The sequence below is a fragment of the Mus pahari genome, chromosome 15 (genome assembly GCF_900095145.1).
Source record: "Mus pahari chromosome 15, PAHARI_EIJ_v1.1, whole genome shotgun sequence".
Classification (NCBI taxonomy): Eukaryota; Metazoa; Chordata; class Mammalia; order Rodentia; family Muridae; genus Mus; species Mus pahari.
The window spans coordinates 78903449-78921104 of record NC_034604.1 but is presented as its reverse complement, the minus strand read 5'-3'; the positions used below and the strand labels follow the sequence as shown (position 1 = coordinate 78921104).

The following is a 17656-nucleotide window of genomic DNA, read 5'->3' as shown; positions in this document are numbered from 1 at the left end:
TTCTTCCATATGTTGATACTATGGCTAATGTTTGGAACTCCAAAGTGACTCATAGTTACTTCCTGAGAAATCTCACAGTTCAGCAGAAGAAAAAGACATAAACAGATAATTACAGTGCAATGTGAGAGAGCAACAGAAGAGGGGTGTGTTAGAGTGAGGGCTCAGAAATGAGAGTGGAGGGCTTACAGGAAATGAATGACTAAGAGAACAGTTTATAGGAGTAGCTGATCAAATTTAGCAAGGATTTCTCAAGAAAACCTCTATTGGAATATGTTACACTCCATGTGTGTCTGTCTCCCTTAGTCTCAGAATAAGCTACATCCTTTTCACTTTGAAATTTTGCACTGTTTCTCTCCTAAATCCAGGAGAACTCCCCATCACTTGCCAGCCCATGATGTCTCTTTTACTCCTCTGCATTTTAACCCCCATCAACCTGCCAAATTCAGCTCAAAGTCTCCATTTCAAGGTCATAAGTTAATTTCACAAAGCAAGTCAACTTTTTAAACTAAGTCCATTTCATTTTTCCTGTTTACTTAATATTCTATTCTCTTTTATCAGACACATAAATACATACATATTTATTAAACATAATCAATTATTTAAATGTGTTATTTAATATCTGCAACTAAATATTTAAGGCTGTTGAGATTAATATCAACACCGATGGAGCACATCCCTACTTCTGTGACGAGCTGACCAGATCCAAAACCCTTCCACACACAAGTATAGTATATATGAATGAGCTGAGAAATATACAAGAAGCAGGAGAAATCTGTGAAAAACAAATGTTTTAATTCATAAATGAAAGAACACGGTAGGGGAAGATTATGTATAGAAACAGATTCTGGTATGCAAGGTTTGAGTGGTTTTATTTTGTAGATATAAACAATTAGAATGCCATTTCATATAATTTTCCCCCATCTTCCTTGGATAAATGAGAAAGTAGATTATGATAGGAGATAGGCTAGTGATTGGGATAGATGAGAAACCATAAGGCAAGTATAAAATTCATGTCAGCATGAATGGATAATAGAGCACACAATTTTAACATTTATTTCCAAACACTCAGCAGGTGAAGGTGGAGGGCAAGAAAAATGAAAGTCAAATGCATCCCCTCTAATCTGAGCCTGAATGGCTACCATGCTGATCTTGACCAACCGTGAACAGATCATAGGAAAGAATTTTGTCTTGTGTATTTTTCAGTGTGTAGTGTTCATTTACAACACGGAGTTCAAGTTTGACCATCACAAACTTACTATCTAGAGTCCATATAAAGACTTCCTGGGAGATCTCTGATTGGAGAAATGAGTTTCTATGCAAATGTCAGAAAGCAAGAAGATTCAGACACTTTAGTTCAAGGAAAAAAAACCAGCTATGATATTAGCCAGCAAGGTAGAAAGAGAATCAACAGCATGCTTTCTCTGTCTTTTGAAAGTATTAATGAACTATTATCTATCAGGTAAGAGAAAATGTTAAGGGCCAAATTGTGTGTGATTTGAATTTTCCCTCCATAATTTGCAAACTGACTAAATTTAGATATCCAAAGTTTCTCAAGTTTTTTGAGGTCTCTAGTTTCTTAATTCTAATTTACTTTAATATTTCTAATATACTTATCTAATTTATTTGACCTGTATCTATGGAGTTCAAAGAGGAAGAATCTTACTTTATTTTCAGCTACAACTTGGCTGATATAGCATTTCCTAGTCCTATCCTTGGGTATGACTCTGGAAGATCCCACCTCTTCTTAGTTCTGGAAACTGCTTGTTCCCTGTAGGTGGAACAACATTATGAACTAACCAGTACCCCGTGAGCTCATGTCTCTAGCTGCATATGTAGCAGAAGATGGCCTAGTCGGCCATCATTGGGAAGAGAGGCCCCTTGGTCTTGCAAACTTTATATGACCCAGCACAGGGGAACGGCAGGGCCAAGAAGTGGTAGTGGGTGGGTAGGGGAGCAGGGGCGGAGGGAGGGTATAGGGAACTTTCGGGATAGCATTTGAAATGTAAATAAAGAAAAAAATCTAATAAAAAATCATAAAAAAGAAACTGCTTGTTATAACCATCATGTATCACTTTAAGATATTTTAATTCTTTAAAATACAATAGCTGAAGTTATAATTTCCCATATATCAAGTACTGGTGTGAGGGACCTGTAGAGTAAAAAGGGATAGGAGTATGTCCTCCTGTCCCTCTTCTCCCCTACCCCAGACAATCAGCAACTACCTAGTTAGACAAGTGGTAGAAATAATATTTAGGAAAATCATGAAAAGCTAACATCTTTAAAGGATAGTCCATGAAGCTGCCTTTAGTTTATGTTGGACAGAATGTAGTTAGTAGATATCTAGAGTGAGTCTCACAACACAGACATGGTTAATAGCACTTTATCTTTGAGTGTTTTCAGGACTCATGTGATCTTAATTACCACATAGTCCATCAGAATACTTATTATTTTCAGATTGTTTCAGAAGTGACCTTGAAGTTCCCCCAGGAACTTAAACACTACAGCTACATATTTAACATAGGGTAATCTATGCCAATTTGCAGGTTTACACTGAAACCCCAGACTGCTCTATACAAGCTCCAGGCAATCACAACTTCCCAGCAATCAGCAGGCCAACTTGGCTGTGCCCAGCCTCAAAGAACAGAGACCTACAAGCTCTCTCGCTGCATGTGTCCAAATCATTTTGATATCCGGCATCTTTAGAGATACCCTTGTGAGAGTCTAAAGTCTCTAGACTGTCTCTGGAGAGGGTCTTCCAATATGAAAATTCTCCTGCCCAAAGATATTCTGACTATATCAACCCTGCCCCACCACAATAGAGCCTGTTGGGAGATCTTAAATTAAATAAGATATGCTGTGCAAGTTTGACTACTTGAATTCTATATCAATAAATTCAATGTTCTCTTTAGAATTTTGCATTTATTTGATCACCCATTTGCTGCAGGTTTTAGGCAACAGTTAAAAAAATAGTACCCTGTAATATTTATAATAATGGTTAAACTTTCTAATTTTTGAGATTAATGGGAATAAACAAAAAAGACTATAAATAGTCTGGACCTATTATTACTGTGCTAGAACTGACTGACTTAGACAAACAAATTTGCATTAGTGTGGATGGACAGAAAACAGGGTATAGAATGAATGTATTCTTACTGTAGAGAAGCTGTGAAGAACCCATTGTATACATGAAAGGGTCCTGAATGTCTTGTCATCTAATTTGAGTAAAATGAAACAGGTCGGAATGTGGAAGCAGTGAGAACGTGTTTGGATGTTAGCTTCTAGAGTGTACACAAGCCATTCACCACTCCAAATTTCAAGTGATTCATATATAAAACCAGGACACAGCAAAAAAAAAAAGTGTAATTTTGTTTAGAAAAAAAAAACCCAAGTAATCTGTGTTTCTAAAATTGGTTTTAATGGAAGGAATAGGAAATGATTCTGTAATTTTGGAACAGCGGTGCTACAGTAGTCTTAAATAACATGTACAAAGTTTTTCTATACATAGCAACCTCTACTGTGAAGGTCTATATGTGGTCACATAGCCAAATTCCTAGCTCAGGATTCTTCTGACTATAGTATTATGTGAGTGTCCCAAATGTGAGAGAGATCTCTCTTATTTCATTCTCTTCAAATTACTTTAAAATGACTAATAATTTGAATTCTTGTCACAAGAAATGTACAAATTATAAAATAGAGTATAAGTAGAATGATATAATTCAAGTAAAATTATGTTTAAAGGAATAGAGAATAGGTTTTCCATTAACTCAAATGATCATGAGTTTTTTTGTTTGTTTGTTTGTTTGTTTGTTTTTTAAATTCAGCCCCAGTCTTTTGTGTTAGAGATGGTTGTGCCATTATGATTACTTTCAGAGAATTTCTCTGGGACTTTGTACCTATTGCTTATATGTGACATACAATCTGTACTCTATGAACATCGCATTTATGAATGTGCACATAGTGTGTTAAAGGTTTTGCATCTGAAAGATATCTAGAAAGTTCATAAAGGAAAGAAATATCAGAGCGTGAGCTGCTAATCATGGAAATGAATGTCCTTGTTCACTCTGGAACATAATATCTAAATCATGTGTTCAAATCTCATCTATGTCAGTGATATGAACTTTTGTATATTATTTAAGCACTTTACATATTTAATTTTTGAAAATCTGAACTTAAATGAAATTAATATAAAGTCTCACAGGTGGGCTCTAAAGATGCCATATGAAAATGCATGCAAAGTGCTTACTTTAATATCTGGAATATAATAAAAATTCAATAATTCAGTATTATTAAGATGAATTTCTTATAATGAAACTTTTAGAAAGCAGGAATCACTGCTTAATTATGTCATATTTCATCTGAATTAATTTTGAATGACTACATTTATCACATTATTCTGCAGGGCAATTTTATTGAAAAACTTGCAAAGGTATATTATCTAGTGAGTAAAATTAAATAATTTGAAGCAAAGAGGCTACTTTATAACTACGTAAAATACATGTTTTAGAATATTTTCTAAAAGATGTTATCTATTTACTAGATTGACATCTAGATTATGATTCATAAAGTGTCTTTATTTTGCACTATTATAGCTGAAAAAGAAAAAAAAAGAATCTTTTACTAGTCCTTACAGAGTCAGAAAACAGGTAAAGTAATTAGCACCGCCCAAATAACAATTAAATGAGTCAATAAATAAAGAGATTAGGCCATCCCCTTACTTTTAAAGGAAAAACAAATGTATGTCATTAGATAGTGCAAGGAGGCTGCCTGAGTGTTTTAAAAGTTAAGAGATTGAAGCTTGCTCCCCAGCACTCAGGTCAGGCATTTCACAGCTCCCTGTGTTTCCACCTACAACACAACCCCTACCCAATCTGCACCCACACTATACATATAAATTAAAATAAATGATGCGAGACAGCTGGAGTCATCCACTTATCAGATATTAGATAATTAGAATAAATTCCTAATTAGATAGAAATAAGTGGGGAGATTTCTGAAAGAAACATGGCAAAGCTATTCAGAAAGAAAGTTAAAAGTCTAAGTGATATATTTCTCAATATCCTTGTCATTTTTATGCATTATAGTTTGTATCTATCCAGTGCCTTTCAAAATTGTTCCAAGGAAGGTCCTTGGTCTTAACCACCACTAGGAGAGTTATTTCTCTACATAAATCAAATTATTTTTCTCTTTAATTTAAAAATCAATGTGCAGTATAAAAATCTGCCCATCCTCAAAGCGAAGCTGATGTCAGTTGGTAAATTAGATCTATAAGGAAAGAAGCCAAGAATGAATTGAAGGTAAAAAATTTTAAATACCTAATTTTGTCTTTTGATTTGCTAACACAAGGACATTGGCTCACATTCAAGGCCCGTTCTGTTTTAAAATATAGAAGTATCATGGTTAATTTGACTTTTCTCCTTAGTTCTCCCTAAACTGTACTTTACCTTTCTTGGCCATGATTTTCATTCAACTCTAAACTCCTCATATGTAGACCAAGGTATTTAGTTGACTAATCTCTCAACATATTTCAAAATAAGGGTAACACTTTCTAAGGCTTGGTTCTCTGGGGCAAATTTTAACACAACTCAATCAAGAAAACAAGCATTGACACTTTGCTCGTTCCACACTACTACTGAATTTCTTACAGACTTTTTCTGATTCCAGATATATTTTTCAGATAACCAACTCAGACTGTACTATCGCCTCTGCCTACCTGGCAGCTTCCACTATGCTTTGATTGTGTGTGCCTTATATCTGTGATTTTGTGCTCTCTTTCAATCTATCCCTCACATGCACATAAATTACACTGCCTCAACTTTCACTTTTCAATTAACACATTATTGTGTCTCCCACTTCTAAAGCCACATGTGTGAATCTTCTGCCTGTCTCCTAGAGTCCTTATTCATATGAATCAAAGTACTAATTTCTTCATCTTAAATTCTCTCCTTTCTAAGTCGCACACTACACATGGTCTTCACTACATCAGCATTTCTTTTCAAATATGGAACCTCACACATTCGATCTTCTTTGATTATGGATTCTTGTCCATTCATTCACAAACTTAATGAGAAATGCACACAAAATTCATCAAGTGCCAGCTATTGCCAACAACTTATGAGTCCGGATTGTAAAGGTATATTACAAGGCCCTTTTTGTTCAAAGCATGGTGTCAATCTAGGGAGAGAATATTTTGTTGTAATTCTATTCAGGGAGACGAGACTGGTTATGGATGAGTGGGTACATGAATACTCCTCATCCATCTCAGTGAGACGAGAAAGAGCTGTGAAGAGAAGCAGTGCTGAGCCACAGAACTCTTGGCCCATCTAGTTTATGTTCTTTCTATTTTCCTGAAGTATACATGATATTGTACCCATACCAAAGCACTAACTGAGTTGGAGATTAAACATCTATTTCTTTTAAAACACTGTGAAGCTCAAGACAAAATTCCACACTTCATTAAATTAGCTGTCTCAGCCTGTAACAAAAAGTTAGAGGCAATTAGGTGTCAGTTACCACCTGTTCTTGTTAAAGGTACCTGTGAAATAATGAACAAGAGGTTTACATATGCCCTCACCTGATGCTGTAAGGTAGCAACATCCACAATTACACTTGGCAGGTGATGAGATCCAAATATACAAAGTTACAGAAAAGAAAGTGGATGGGATGGGTCTGACTCTGGGTTCACAGAAAATGGTGTGATGGGAATTGTTTATGCATATGGCCTATGACACATCCAACAGTGATATCAGTACATATACTGTGAAAATATATATAGTAAAATAAATTACTACAGAGAGAAAAATATTAAAACCTACACAGACTCCAAAAACACCCCATCATATTGTTAAAATCCTTAGAAAGCATGATGATTATGTAGTATATTTTTAAAAATTAATTTATTTTTACACTCCATATTTTATTCCCCACTCCCAATCCACCCTCTGACTGTTCCACATTCCATGCCTCCTGACAAGCCCCCTGCCTCCACATGGATGTCCCACCTCTCTCCACTCCACCTGACCTCTACACTCCGTGGGGCCTCCAGTCTCTTGAGGGTTAGATGCATCATCTCTGAATGAACGCAGACCCCAGAAGTCCTCTACTATATGTGTGTTGGAGGCCTCATATCAGCTGGCATATGCTGTCTGTTTGGTGGTCCAGTGTTTGAGAGATATTTTTAAGGGAAAATCTTTAACACAAAATCTTTCTAGTCAGGTATGATTAATTATGGCCATGACAAACATGTAGCATTTTGTGTGTTAAAGGAACTAGAATTTACCCATATACATTATCTCTTGGTTATGAAAGATTTCAAAATTAGTTAATGAGACCATATTAATAACAGTTTTCCTTAACAGAAATTTGGACTTTGCAGTACACATACTTGGTGATATCAAACAGAATACTTAAGTCGTTGTGAGAAAAAATTAAAAACTTTTCCAATCTGAGATGAACATTGAAACGTCCAGTCCAGTGAGCAGAAATGCCAGTGCTAATAGTCTGAACAACAAACTAACACTTGGTCTATTTATGAAATTTGAATTGAGGAATTGTTTATAGTTCATATGCAAATGAACATATGTGATTTTTCTAGAAATGTGGGAGCGGGTCACAAGCATAAAACGGGACTGGCAGCATAAAGCAATGTGATTCCTATTCAGAGCTTAAGTAAGAAGGCAGAGGACCGTGAGAGGGAAATGCAAGGCTTAGAGTTGTCAAGGAACAAAGTGTGCAGCTCTGGAGAAATTCCTGCAAGCAGCATCAGGATCCAGGAGAAGAAGGCATGCCATGGAAATCGTACTGAAGTGATAAAACTGCTGTCAACAGCGAATCACCATGATCACTGTTTTTAAGTAACCTCATTATTTTGTTTTAGAGTAAGAGGCAAATGTTACTTGAAAATAGTTATGGAGACAGAGCAATGTGCTTCTATGCACATACAACTGGCTATCATTTTCCCAAGAGTTAACTAGTCATTGACAGCAGGGGACCTCTGCAGAGCCAATGCATTTTCCACTGCTGCCAGAGCTTTTTTTTTCCTTTTTCATATTGTTTGTGCTTGTCATGGCAACTCTCATCTGTGTTTTCCTACTTTATCAGTCCTGCCAAAAGCCACTCTAAGGGTTCTACTTTGTTCACATTTGCCAGGGGAAATCACATTCCTTTCAAATGAAAGTTCTACTGATTTCTTACGTTCCCTGGTATATGATTCTCCTTCTGTATCTCCTAGTGAAACTCCATCGGGTTTTGTACGCAGTTTTCTGGAGAAACGCTTCCAGGAAAGAGAACATCATCTGATTTGGATTATGATCAACTCAGAGTAGAAGTGACATATTTATGACTAATATGTCCTCCTGCCTAAAACAGTCAACTATAACTCTTCTGTGGGCTCATGTACTGCTAGGTGTGAACTGTCATGCCGTATTTGAATCCCTTTGCTGCTCCTAGGCTAGGCTGGGTGAAATGAGTTGTCTGAAAGTGGCTGGGAAGAGAAAAGTGCCATAAGGACAAACTAAAGCAGAATTTCAGGCAAGTCAGCAGAGCTGCGGAGTGGCGGGAAACTAGCCAACTGAGCAGGCAGGAGCAGACAGCATGGGCCGCTGAAGCAAATTCATCAGGCAGATATGCCACGAAGAGGCAGAGGCTTAGGGGTGCCAGTTCCCACAAATAGCTATTATTTGCCACAAGCAAAAATATCACCATCCTATGCACATCTCTGGAAAAGGGTGTTGCAGGGTTTTTTGTTTTGTTTTGGGTTTTGTTTGTTTGTTTGTGAGAATTGCAGTCAAATTTGTGCATAAAGACGGGGGTTCACTTATAATCAAATGGTATAAAAGACTTACCAACAAAGAAGCAAACACCCCCCCCACACACACACATGCACATCTAGATACACATTATTAATTTATATGCAGGAAATCCAGATTAAAAGGACATTATGAGAAGGGTTATTTTAACATTTGAATTGGAAGTAAACATCGGTTCTCCATCTCTAAAGCAAAAGTCTTACTTTAGTTTCCCTTTTCTTCATCTGAATTCAACATACACTTTAAACATTTAGTTTCAGGCTATATATGAAGTTCTGTTACTCACGCAATAATATACCACAATATCGGTGGCTTTAGGCACATTGAAATATTATATCTAAGAGTGGGGGGATCTGTGTTTTGTCTTCTGAAGAACTGAAGGGAGAATGACTCTACCTGCCTTTCAGCTTCTGGAGGCTTGCCACATTCCTTGGTGTGTGGCTTTCTGTCTTCAAAGTCACAATGACCATGTTGTATTTCTTAGGCTGTGATCTGACAGAGACATTTTGCTTTCCTCTTACACACTGAAGGACTTCATTGAAGACCCAGCACTCTCTTTCCGTCTTAAAGTCAGATGGGAATCAACATTCAGCCCATGGGCATCTGCTTTATTTTCCCTGCTATTTACCGTGATAATTTCAGAGGTTCCAAAACGGAAGACACGGACAACTTGGAGTATTAACGTTTTCTCTTGCACGGGCAGAGTACTGACACAACAAGAGGGATCTCTATGGCAAAGGCAGACTATGGGCCCTCCTTCACGGTGCCCAAGTTCTCAGCCTATTAGCGCATCAACTCACAGCCAGAGCTGCCTTCAGTTCTCAGTATCTGCATCATCTACATCAGTTGTATTGTGGGTTCTGAATAGGATGTTCTCCGAGGCATGACTTTACTCCATCTCTGAACATATAATATTCAAGAGACATGTTACTTGACTCAATACCTCAGGGATGATGTGGCAGGTATAGTGTAACATTCCTTCCCAACAGAAGCAGAAAATGAGAACAAAAAGAAAATTCACCAGTATAAATAAATTTTGAAATCCAGCTGAAGAATTCCATTTCGTTTTATTGAGTGTCTGGGAATTACCTGCAATTCAACTCACTATTTCTTTGCTGAAGACTGTATTGCAAGTACAGAATCCGCATGTTTCAGTCGATTATACCAAGCACATTTGAATTTGAGTCTTGTTTGGAATACTGGGTGGGGCATCCTCTTTACTTTACTATCTTTCTATTGCCTGAAGTTCACAAAGGCAATGTTTCTGCTGATAGACATTCTCATAACTGTGTCTCCTGTGTATGTCATAGGCTTTATTCAGCTTTACTTAAGTTTCCTTCACAAATCTTTCCAAAATATTATGATCCTTATTTTTGTAATGACTGAAGTGATTTATCAAAATTGTATCCAGAATATCTCTCTCTCTCTCTCTCTCTCTCTCTCTCTCTCTCTCTCTCTCTCTCTCTCTCTCGAATTATTTGTGATCTTTCATACTGTGGTTGTGGTCCCATTTTGTGATGAGTTCAAGAAGCTATTTCCAGCGTCTCTTTGCTAATTTTGAAATGGTGTGTGTGTGTGTGTGTGCGTTCCAAGAGCCTGCAAGTGTGTATCTCTGCATTGGCAGATGGATACATATGTGTGTGGAGGCCATATAACAACTTGGTGTTGTTTGTACGGAGCCGCCTATGATGCCTCTGAGACACACTCCCTCCCTTATTTATTAGCTTGGAGCTCACCAAGGCTTAATTGGCAATCCCAGAGGTTACTCCTGTCTCTGTCACTAGAGCACAAGAATTACAAGTACACTCCACATACCTAAGTTTTAAAATGTGAGTTCTGGAGATCAAATCTAGGCAATATATGCATATATGGCAAGCTTTTACTGACCAGGCAATGTCCTCAGTCCATCTGTTAGTTCTGGGTTCCCCTTTCCCTTAAGGTAAGCTTTTCTAATTGTGTCCAAAAATCCCTAAATTTTAGTTGACAGTGAATTTCTTAAAACCGTAAGTAAATGTTAAAAGTTCTACCTTATATGTAAGTCTGGAAATGACTAGACTCAGTCTCTGACTAAATACAACAGTGATTCCTTTCCTCTCATTTCCAAATTAATGCTCCTGATTTCCTATGAGTCTTAATTACTAAATTTCAATTTTCATATTTTTACCAATAGTTTACTTAGGTATGTATACATTCTGAAAGGCATGAATGTGTTTTCTTTCATGAGTCTTACTTCCTCAGAAATCCCAGTTGGCAGTCAATTACAACATGTGTAATCTAATAGTCCACTTAAACAACATAAACTTTTTCTGTAGTACATTTCTCAAAATGCTTCCAGATTTTTAACACTGCCCATTCCTACTCCGTTTTGAAGATATTTTTTACAGTAACACTTCACTTCCAAGAAGTAAAATCGCTATTTGTCTCACACCATTGTTGGAATAAATTACCACAAACTTTGTGGTTTTAAGCAACTCAAGCATATTATTTTGCATTTTCAGATATCAGAAGTCTGAAATAAGATGTCAGTCATGCTTTGGGTGGATGTAGTGAAAAATCTATTTGTTCTCATTTTCTGTTTCTAGAAACTGCCCATCATCACCTTGTTTCTCTTTTTCCCCTCTTAAAGCTCACTGGGTCTTCATTACATCATCTCATCTGATTCAAAATCTTCTGGCTATTTATGGCAAAGGAAAGAAATTTGAACTTTTCTTTTCCAACCCAGATAATCTAGGATAATCAACCAGTATTAAATTTGACTGATACATGCCTTTAACGAGGCATATTCCCTATGATTCTAACTCCCCTTAGACATGTAATGACACATTCATGGATTCCTGTGAATCCTGAAAAACATATTTGGGGAGGAGGTAGGAGCACATAGTCTGACCATTTCTCTACTAGTAGTAGTACAAAAAAAAAACAAAAATAAACAAACAAAAAACAAAAACAAACAAACAAAAATCCAGGTATGATCAGAGACAGAAAGTCGATTGTATGTTTGTCATAGATGCGTCATACAGTATTTTTACTGTTGTGATCAACAGGGTAGAACAGAATTATCTACTGAATAAGTAAGTGGCTAAGAGATTGGGATGGAAATCAACTTAAGGTGTGCATTCAGTTAAAGTACAGAACTGCAAGTTTTACTTTTATAGCTATAACGACATCAAGCCCTAAAATAGAGAGCTGTTTTCTTGTAATTCCTTAAGTCATTTCATACACAACTAAATTAAAAATAAGCCTCAATCTGTCTGTAAAATGCTACGGAAGACAATGATTTAAGTATGAAGATTTAAAAATATTTCCTTAGGCAAAATGTATATGAAATTCATAAATTGAAATGTATATTTACTAAAAATACAATAACAAACTTAATGTTCATCAATGGATTTGGGAAAGATTACACTAGTAACTTCTTCCAACTATACAAATCCCGGGACATAAGATGTGCCAAATAGAGTACAAATTCTATATTTTACTTTGGTTAAATATCTTGAGTTTTTTAAATTGTTGCTATGTATCTTAACAGTTATAATGGAAACTAAATGTGAGGTACTTAAAGATGGTTTGGATGCAGAGGTGACCTCACAACCTGTTGAGGCATGGTTTCCACTTAGCTGATCAGGCCTTCTTTCTATACATTATTCTCATTAGTCTATACATTAGTCTGCTGTTTAGCCTCCTCTAAGAGATTGGACAATATCCCTCTCTTGAGTTGAGCTACTTACAGCAGCCTGAGATAAAGGTGCATCTTACAATGACCAGATGCAACTACTATCACAGGTAAACCTCAAAGGAATGTCGATGATAAAACTGAGTTACACCTGAATGAAGAAACTTTGTTCCTCTTAAACATTAACAAGTGAGGAACGAGTTCAAACAGAGGACTATAATACACACAGAATCAGGTCAACAGGGCAGAGAAGGCATATATTTTAAGAGACAAACAAGAGAGGGGAGAAGCCATTGTTAACTGAACGACATTTCTTACAACATGAGAAAAGTGAATTCTTCAAGTAATAGACTGTAGTGACCTGAGAGATGGCATAGTAGTTTTCTATTATTAACTTCCTTAATACAACTACACTAAAAGAAACTCTAGTATATGTGATAAAATTACAGTCATAATCACTACCCTTTGCAGAAGGCACATCAGCACACAGTTACATATACGGATAAGCAAGAAAGAGCTCGTAGTCATGGGGAGCTCACAAGCCAGGCAGTGAGTTCTCCCAAGCCTTTTCTGTGTGAAGCCTTTTCCTTTTTGGTACGAAGATATGAGTGAAAGTTTGGAAGCCTAAAGTCTTTTTTCTAATCCAAAGAAGATCCATAACTATGGTGGGACCTTTGTGGCTCAATTGCAGGACATACCATGTTCCAAATATTCACTTCAGCCTCGAACCACCCAATAACTGCAAATGACACACCCACACCTGGGACACTGTCTATCCTAGAGACAAGCTAATATCTGTATTGTACAGGAAACTGCTCAACAATCTTTCCTTTCCTTTTATGTTGCTTTCAGTGTTCTCTGCACAGATGGGAGCTAATCCTGGAAAGTCTCTCCCACTCTCAAGTTCTCTCCTGAACACCCACCTAGACCAAGCAGCAGTTTTATCTCGCTGACTTTCCCATCTCTCAGCCTGAGTCCTCTACATGCTATCGATGAGACGTACCAGTTAATGGTCTGGCTGGGTGAGAAGCAGGAACAGAAGAACTGAGTCTCACATAAGCATGCTACCTGCTCCACACTTCAGATTTTTGTTATTGTGTTTCAAGTTTTGCATATTGATTCTTGAAAAAACATGCTTACTAGGAAATATGATTCTAATCCTCAAAGTTTGTAGCTCATAGTAGTTCCTAAGGTGACATGAGACTAGTTTGAGTCAATATTGTAAACATAATAGTTTAAAAGATAACACTAATCTAAAAAATCATGTTTCTGTTTATGTGCTTGTTTTGTAAACCTTAGACTTGTAACATTTCTATCATTTGGGTAAAAGTCCATCCAATCTATGGATAAAATTATTTTTGTTTCATATCAGGATAGATACCAGAACTGTAGTGATCCACATCTAAATGAATACCTGGGGCTGCTGAGAGAAGAATCAGTCCTTTCCAGGGATGACCCTCTGGATAAGTCATTCAGTCTTAGTGTTCAGCCCTAAGCGCATCTATAGACGAGCATCGTTAAATGTACTCAGCAAGCTGTACTGATATCTACATATGTATGTCGATATATTATGTGCCTCTGTGCATATACGTACGTGTCAAAAATAGTAATTGAAGGGATTTGAACCTTGAAAGGGAGTGGGGAAAGGAGTTCTAGAGTAGCCGGGGGGAGATGTGAAGATGATGTAAAAATACTCGTTTGCAAAGTTCTCAAACACTAATTTAAAATTTTGGTTAAGTGTCCACACATTTACTCTTGTCATAAACAGGAGGATAAAGTTACACAAAATAATCAAGGAAACATTAAAAGCAATTCTATTTCTATTTAATAGTACACTTCATCTACTATGCACAGGGGTATTTTTGAAACACTTGGCTTAAACCTCTGCTCCCAGTGTACTCTTTGAAGTCAGTCAGCATGCTAGGATTCAGCCTACTGTCCCTAAAAGACTTTGAGCTTCTTAGATGAAAGATACTATTTAAGTACAAAGTATCATAATCATCCCAGAGTATTTAAAAACTCCACTCACTTCAATGGGAAAGACTAACTCAACCTTACCTCTCTGTTACTGTGAGGTATAGTCCTTTAGCTAAGCCTGTTTTTGTAGGGTGTGTGTAACTTTTCATGAGAATAGTATAGAAAAATATCGTCAAAAGTGGAAAATTCTATATGTTTTATCTTATTTGTCTGGCTGGAAAGAGCAGGTAAAAAACCCACCTGTGTTCACTGGAAAGAAAAGTAAAAGACTAGCAAAATACATGTGTAACTGAACGAAGCAAGAAAGCTTGCCTTCCCCAGAAACACAATCTCCAGGTTGTTTTTATTCACTCAGGTGGTTTCGAGAGCACCTGGGTAATGCCACTGATTGAAGGCGACTAATGGCACAGTTATGTTAATGCCTCTGAGCAAGGAGGTCTCCATTGGTATAGCCATGCTTCTCTCTGAGGAAGTTAGATTTTCTAGTGGTAAAGGAAACCCTGCCAAGAAAGCAGCTGGCTGAGGAGAAGTGTTATTCCCTGCTCAAAAGGCTTTCTTAGGTTGAATTTACAAAATGTGGCATTGAGAAACAGCGTTCTTCATTTAAAACTATTTAACTAGAGTAGTTTCTACTTATATTTTTATCTTAAATAGTTTGTTTATACAAATAATACCAAAATTATAGAATCTGCTTCAGAGGGATCTTTAACTTTTACTGATGACTCTAAGATAGATTTTAGTATAGATCTATCTGGGCTCCAAACTTACTCCTCTTCTGCCATTCCATGCCTGTGGTACCCATTTTTATGAATTTGGAGTATGTTATTATAGTTTTATTCAAGGCCTTATAAATAGTACTAGTTGTTTGAGTTTCTGTATTATTTGTTTTAAGTATTTTTAATGAGACACCCTGTTAAATGAGCAAATATACAGTTTTCCAACACTGTACATGTTTGTATGTTTAACGTGATTTCTTGTTGAATTGGCTGTGTGTTACATTGTACAAAGTGTCGTCCTTAACATTTTTCATGTCTTATCATTAAGCACTGGTGTTTCATTTTGGTTTGGTTTGGTTTGGTTTGGTTTGGTTTGGTTGAGATAGCATTTCTCCTGTAGCCCTGACTGGCAAGGAGCTGGCTTTGAAGTCACAGATACCTACATGTTTCTGCCTCCTCAGTGTTGAGATTAGATGTGTGTGCAACCACACTCAGCCATGGCAACATAGGTCTGTTCTTGAAACCCAGAAAATATATGGTTGCTATCTATGCACTACACAGGGTGCAGGGGAAGTCTCCCTATGTTCCTTCTCTGTGAAGTACTCACAGGCTTTGTACACATTAGAACTTCTTTGCATTCCAGGCAAACCCTAGGACTTGAACTCTTTTATTGCTACATCATCTTTATTGTAATTCTTAGATATGCTAGACTACTGTCCTGGGTGATTCATCCCTGTACTCAAGACCTGAATGACACAGGAATCCAAAATAACCATCACTGAACTAAACAGTAAAGAAACATTAACATGTGTAAGGAAAACAGAACACCTTCCTCAACACCATTTCCCTGGCACTTTTGTTGGCTATCTTCCTATCCTTCCATTCCATGCGTGACTTCTTGTGGACTGATTTTCAGACATCACTCAGAATTCAAAAGCCCAGACACTAGGGCCAGCAGGAGCTCAAGATGAAAAGGCTATTTATTTTATTTTTGAAGTGAGTAAAAAAGAAAGTCAGACAGTCAGGTATTAGGAAATAGAAACAATTTTGGAGCTGAGTGAAGACACAATTTAGCATGCTAGCACGGAAAGATGGAGGCAGGAAGACAGAAAGAAAGGAGGGGATATGACGATAAGAAATAGGAGTTTTAGTTCTAAAGCAACTCTGTAAAATTTGATCCACACCATAATGATAAAACACCCAGCACCTTAGCTCAGTTATGCTAAATGTACCTATTATGGAACTTGGCATCAACACTTAGCATGCTTACAGAATCCCCTTGGGTTAAGTCATCAGCTCATAAACTGCATATGCAGGTAAGTCATCATGTAGGAAACATTGCACTCTTAGATCCTGAAATCCTGACTGGAAATGTATGCAGATGAAAATGTATTCAGATTTTAGATTGTAATACATAAGAGAAGTTGCCTGACCTTTCTTCAGTTATTTCTTCCTGTATATATTTTGTGACTATCATCAGAAATGACTATAACTCTTCCATTGTGACTTTGGCCCAAATAAACAATTTAACAAAAGCAATGGGACACAGGACTATTTTTTTTCTTCATAACTTTAACACATACAAATACCACCAAAAGCAAGCAAAGACAGAGTGCATACTTCAAAACTACCTAGGATACTTGTTTTCCCAATAACATAAAAAATTTTCTTATTTTTTAAGAACACATGATCTGATTCATTTTTTCAAACTAATTATGGAACAATTGAAATCTTACAAACATTCAAACAATTTTTATCCAGAACTATATACTGGTTGATATATGCTTAAACAATTCTAAGGTTGTCAATATTACCTTTATTTTTTAAAAAGTAATGTTGTAAAAGATAAAATATTGTGGGTTATGTCTAAGGTCAATGGCATGGAAAATAAAAATAAAGCCAGACCTGTAGCTCTTGCCTGGCCCTAAAGTTGACGTACCTCCCCACTCCCTCCAGCTGACCCAGATTCCAGCCTTAGACCTGGTGAGTTGGCCCTTCTTCTCCACTCTGGTTCTACTGTGATGAGAAGATGATATTTACAATTATGAAATCAACCAGAAGAACTCTTCAGTCCTTAGTTTCGCCAGCTTACCATGCAAGCCAAAACAACCAAGTAAGATTTAAACAAAATGACAAGGAAAGCAGGATTCTGGGTTGAAATGCTGTCTCTGCATTCAAAGAATAGCTCTCCGCCTATTCCTCATTTCTTCCTTAACCCCTTATTTTTATGAGGAATGAGCTGCAGGTTGCTTTGTCACACTTACTAGGCCTTCCATAATATATCTTCTGAAATCATGAAAACATTGTGGTCCCCTTCTTATGGTCCTACTGACAGTCTGAAGACAATAGTTCTCCTGGATTTATCCAGTGAAGACAGAAACCCAAGGGAATTGTTAAGTCATTCCAGTTTCCTGATATTTTTCTCACAAGGTTTCTTCTGACTGAGCTGCTCCTGGTGGTGAAACACTGTATCAAACGTGAAGGCT

At 36.9% G+C, this 17656-nt stretch overlaps 1 protein-coding gene across 8 annotated transcripts in view; it reads right to left on the bottom strand.

Moving 5' to 3' along the window:
• Positions 1 to 17656, bottom strand: part of Neto1 (neuropilin and tolloid like 1) — a 115816-nt gene that overhangs the window by 86904 nt on the left and 11256 nt on the right. Inside the window, exon 5 of one of the 8 annotated variants that reach the window (XM_029546950.1) lies at positions 17054 to 17622. The exons of the other annotated variants lie outside the window; for them this stretch is intronic. Coding sequence (XP_029402810.1) covers positions 17594 to 17622 — 29 coding nt within the window. The 3' untranslated portion in view covers positions 17054 to 17593. Of the gene's footprint in view, positions 1 to 17053; positions 17623 to 17656 lie in introns of those variants that run through there. 8 annotated transcript variants of the gene reach the window in all.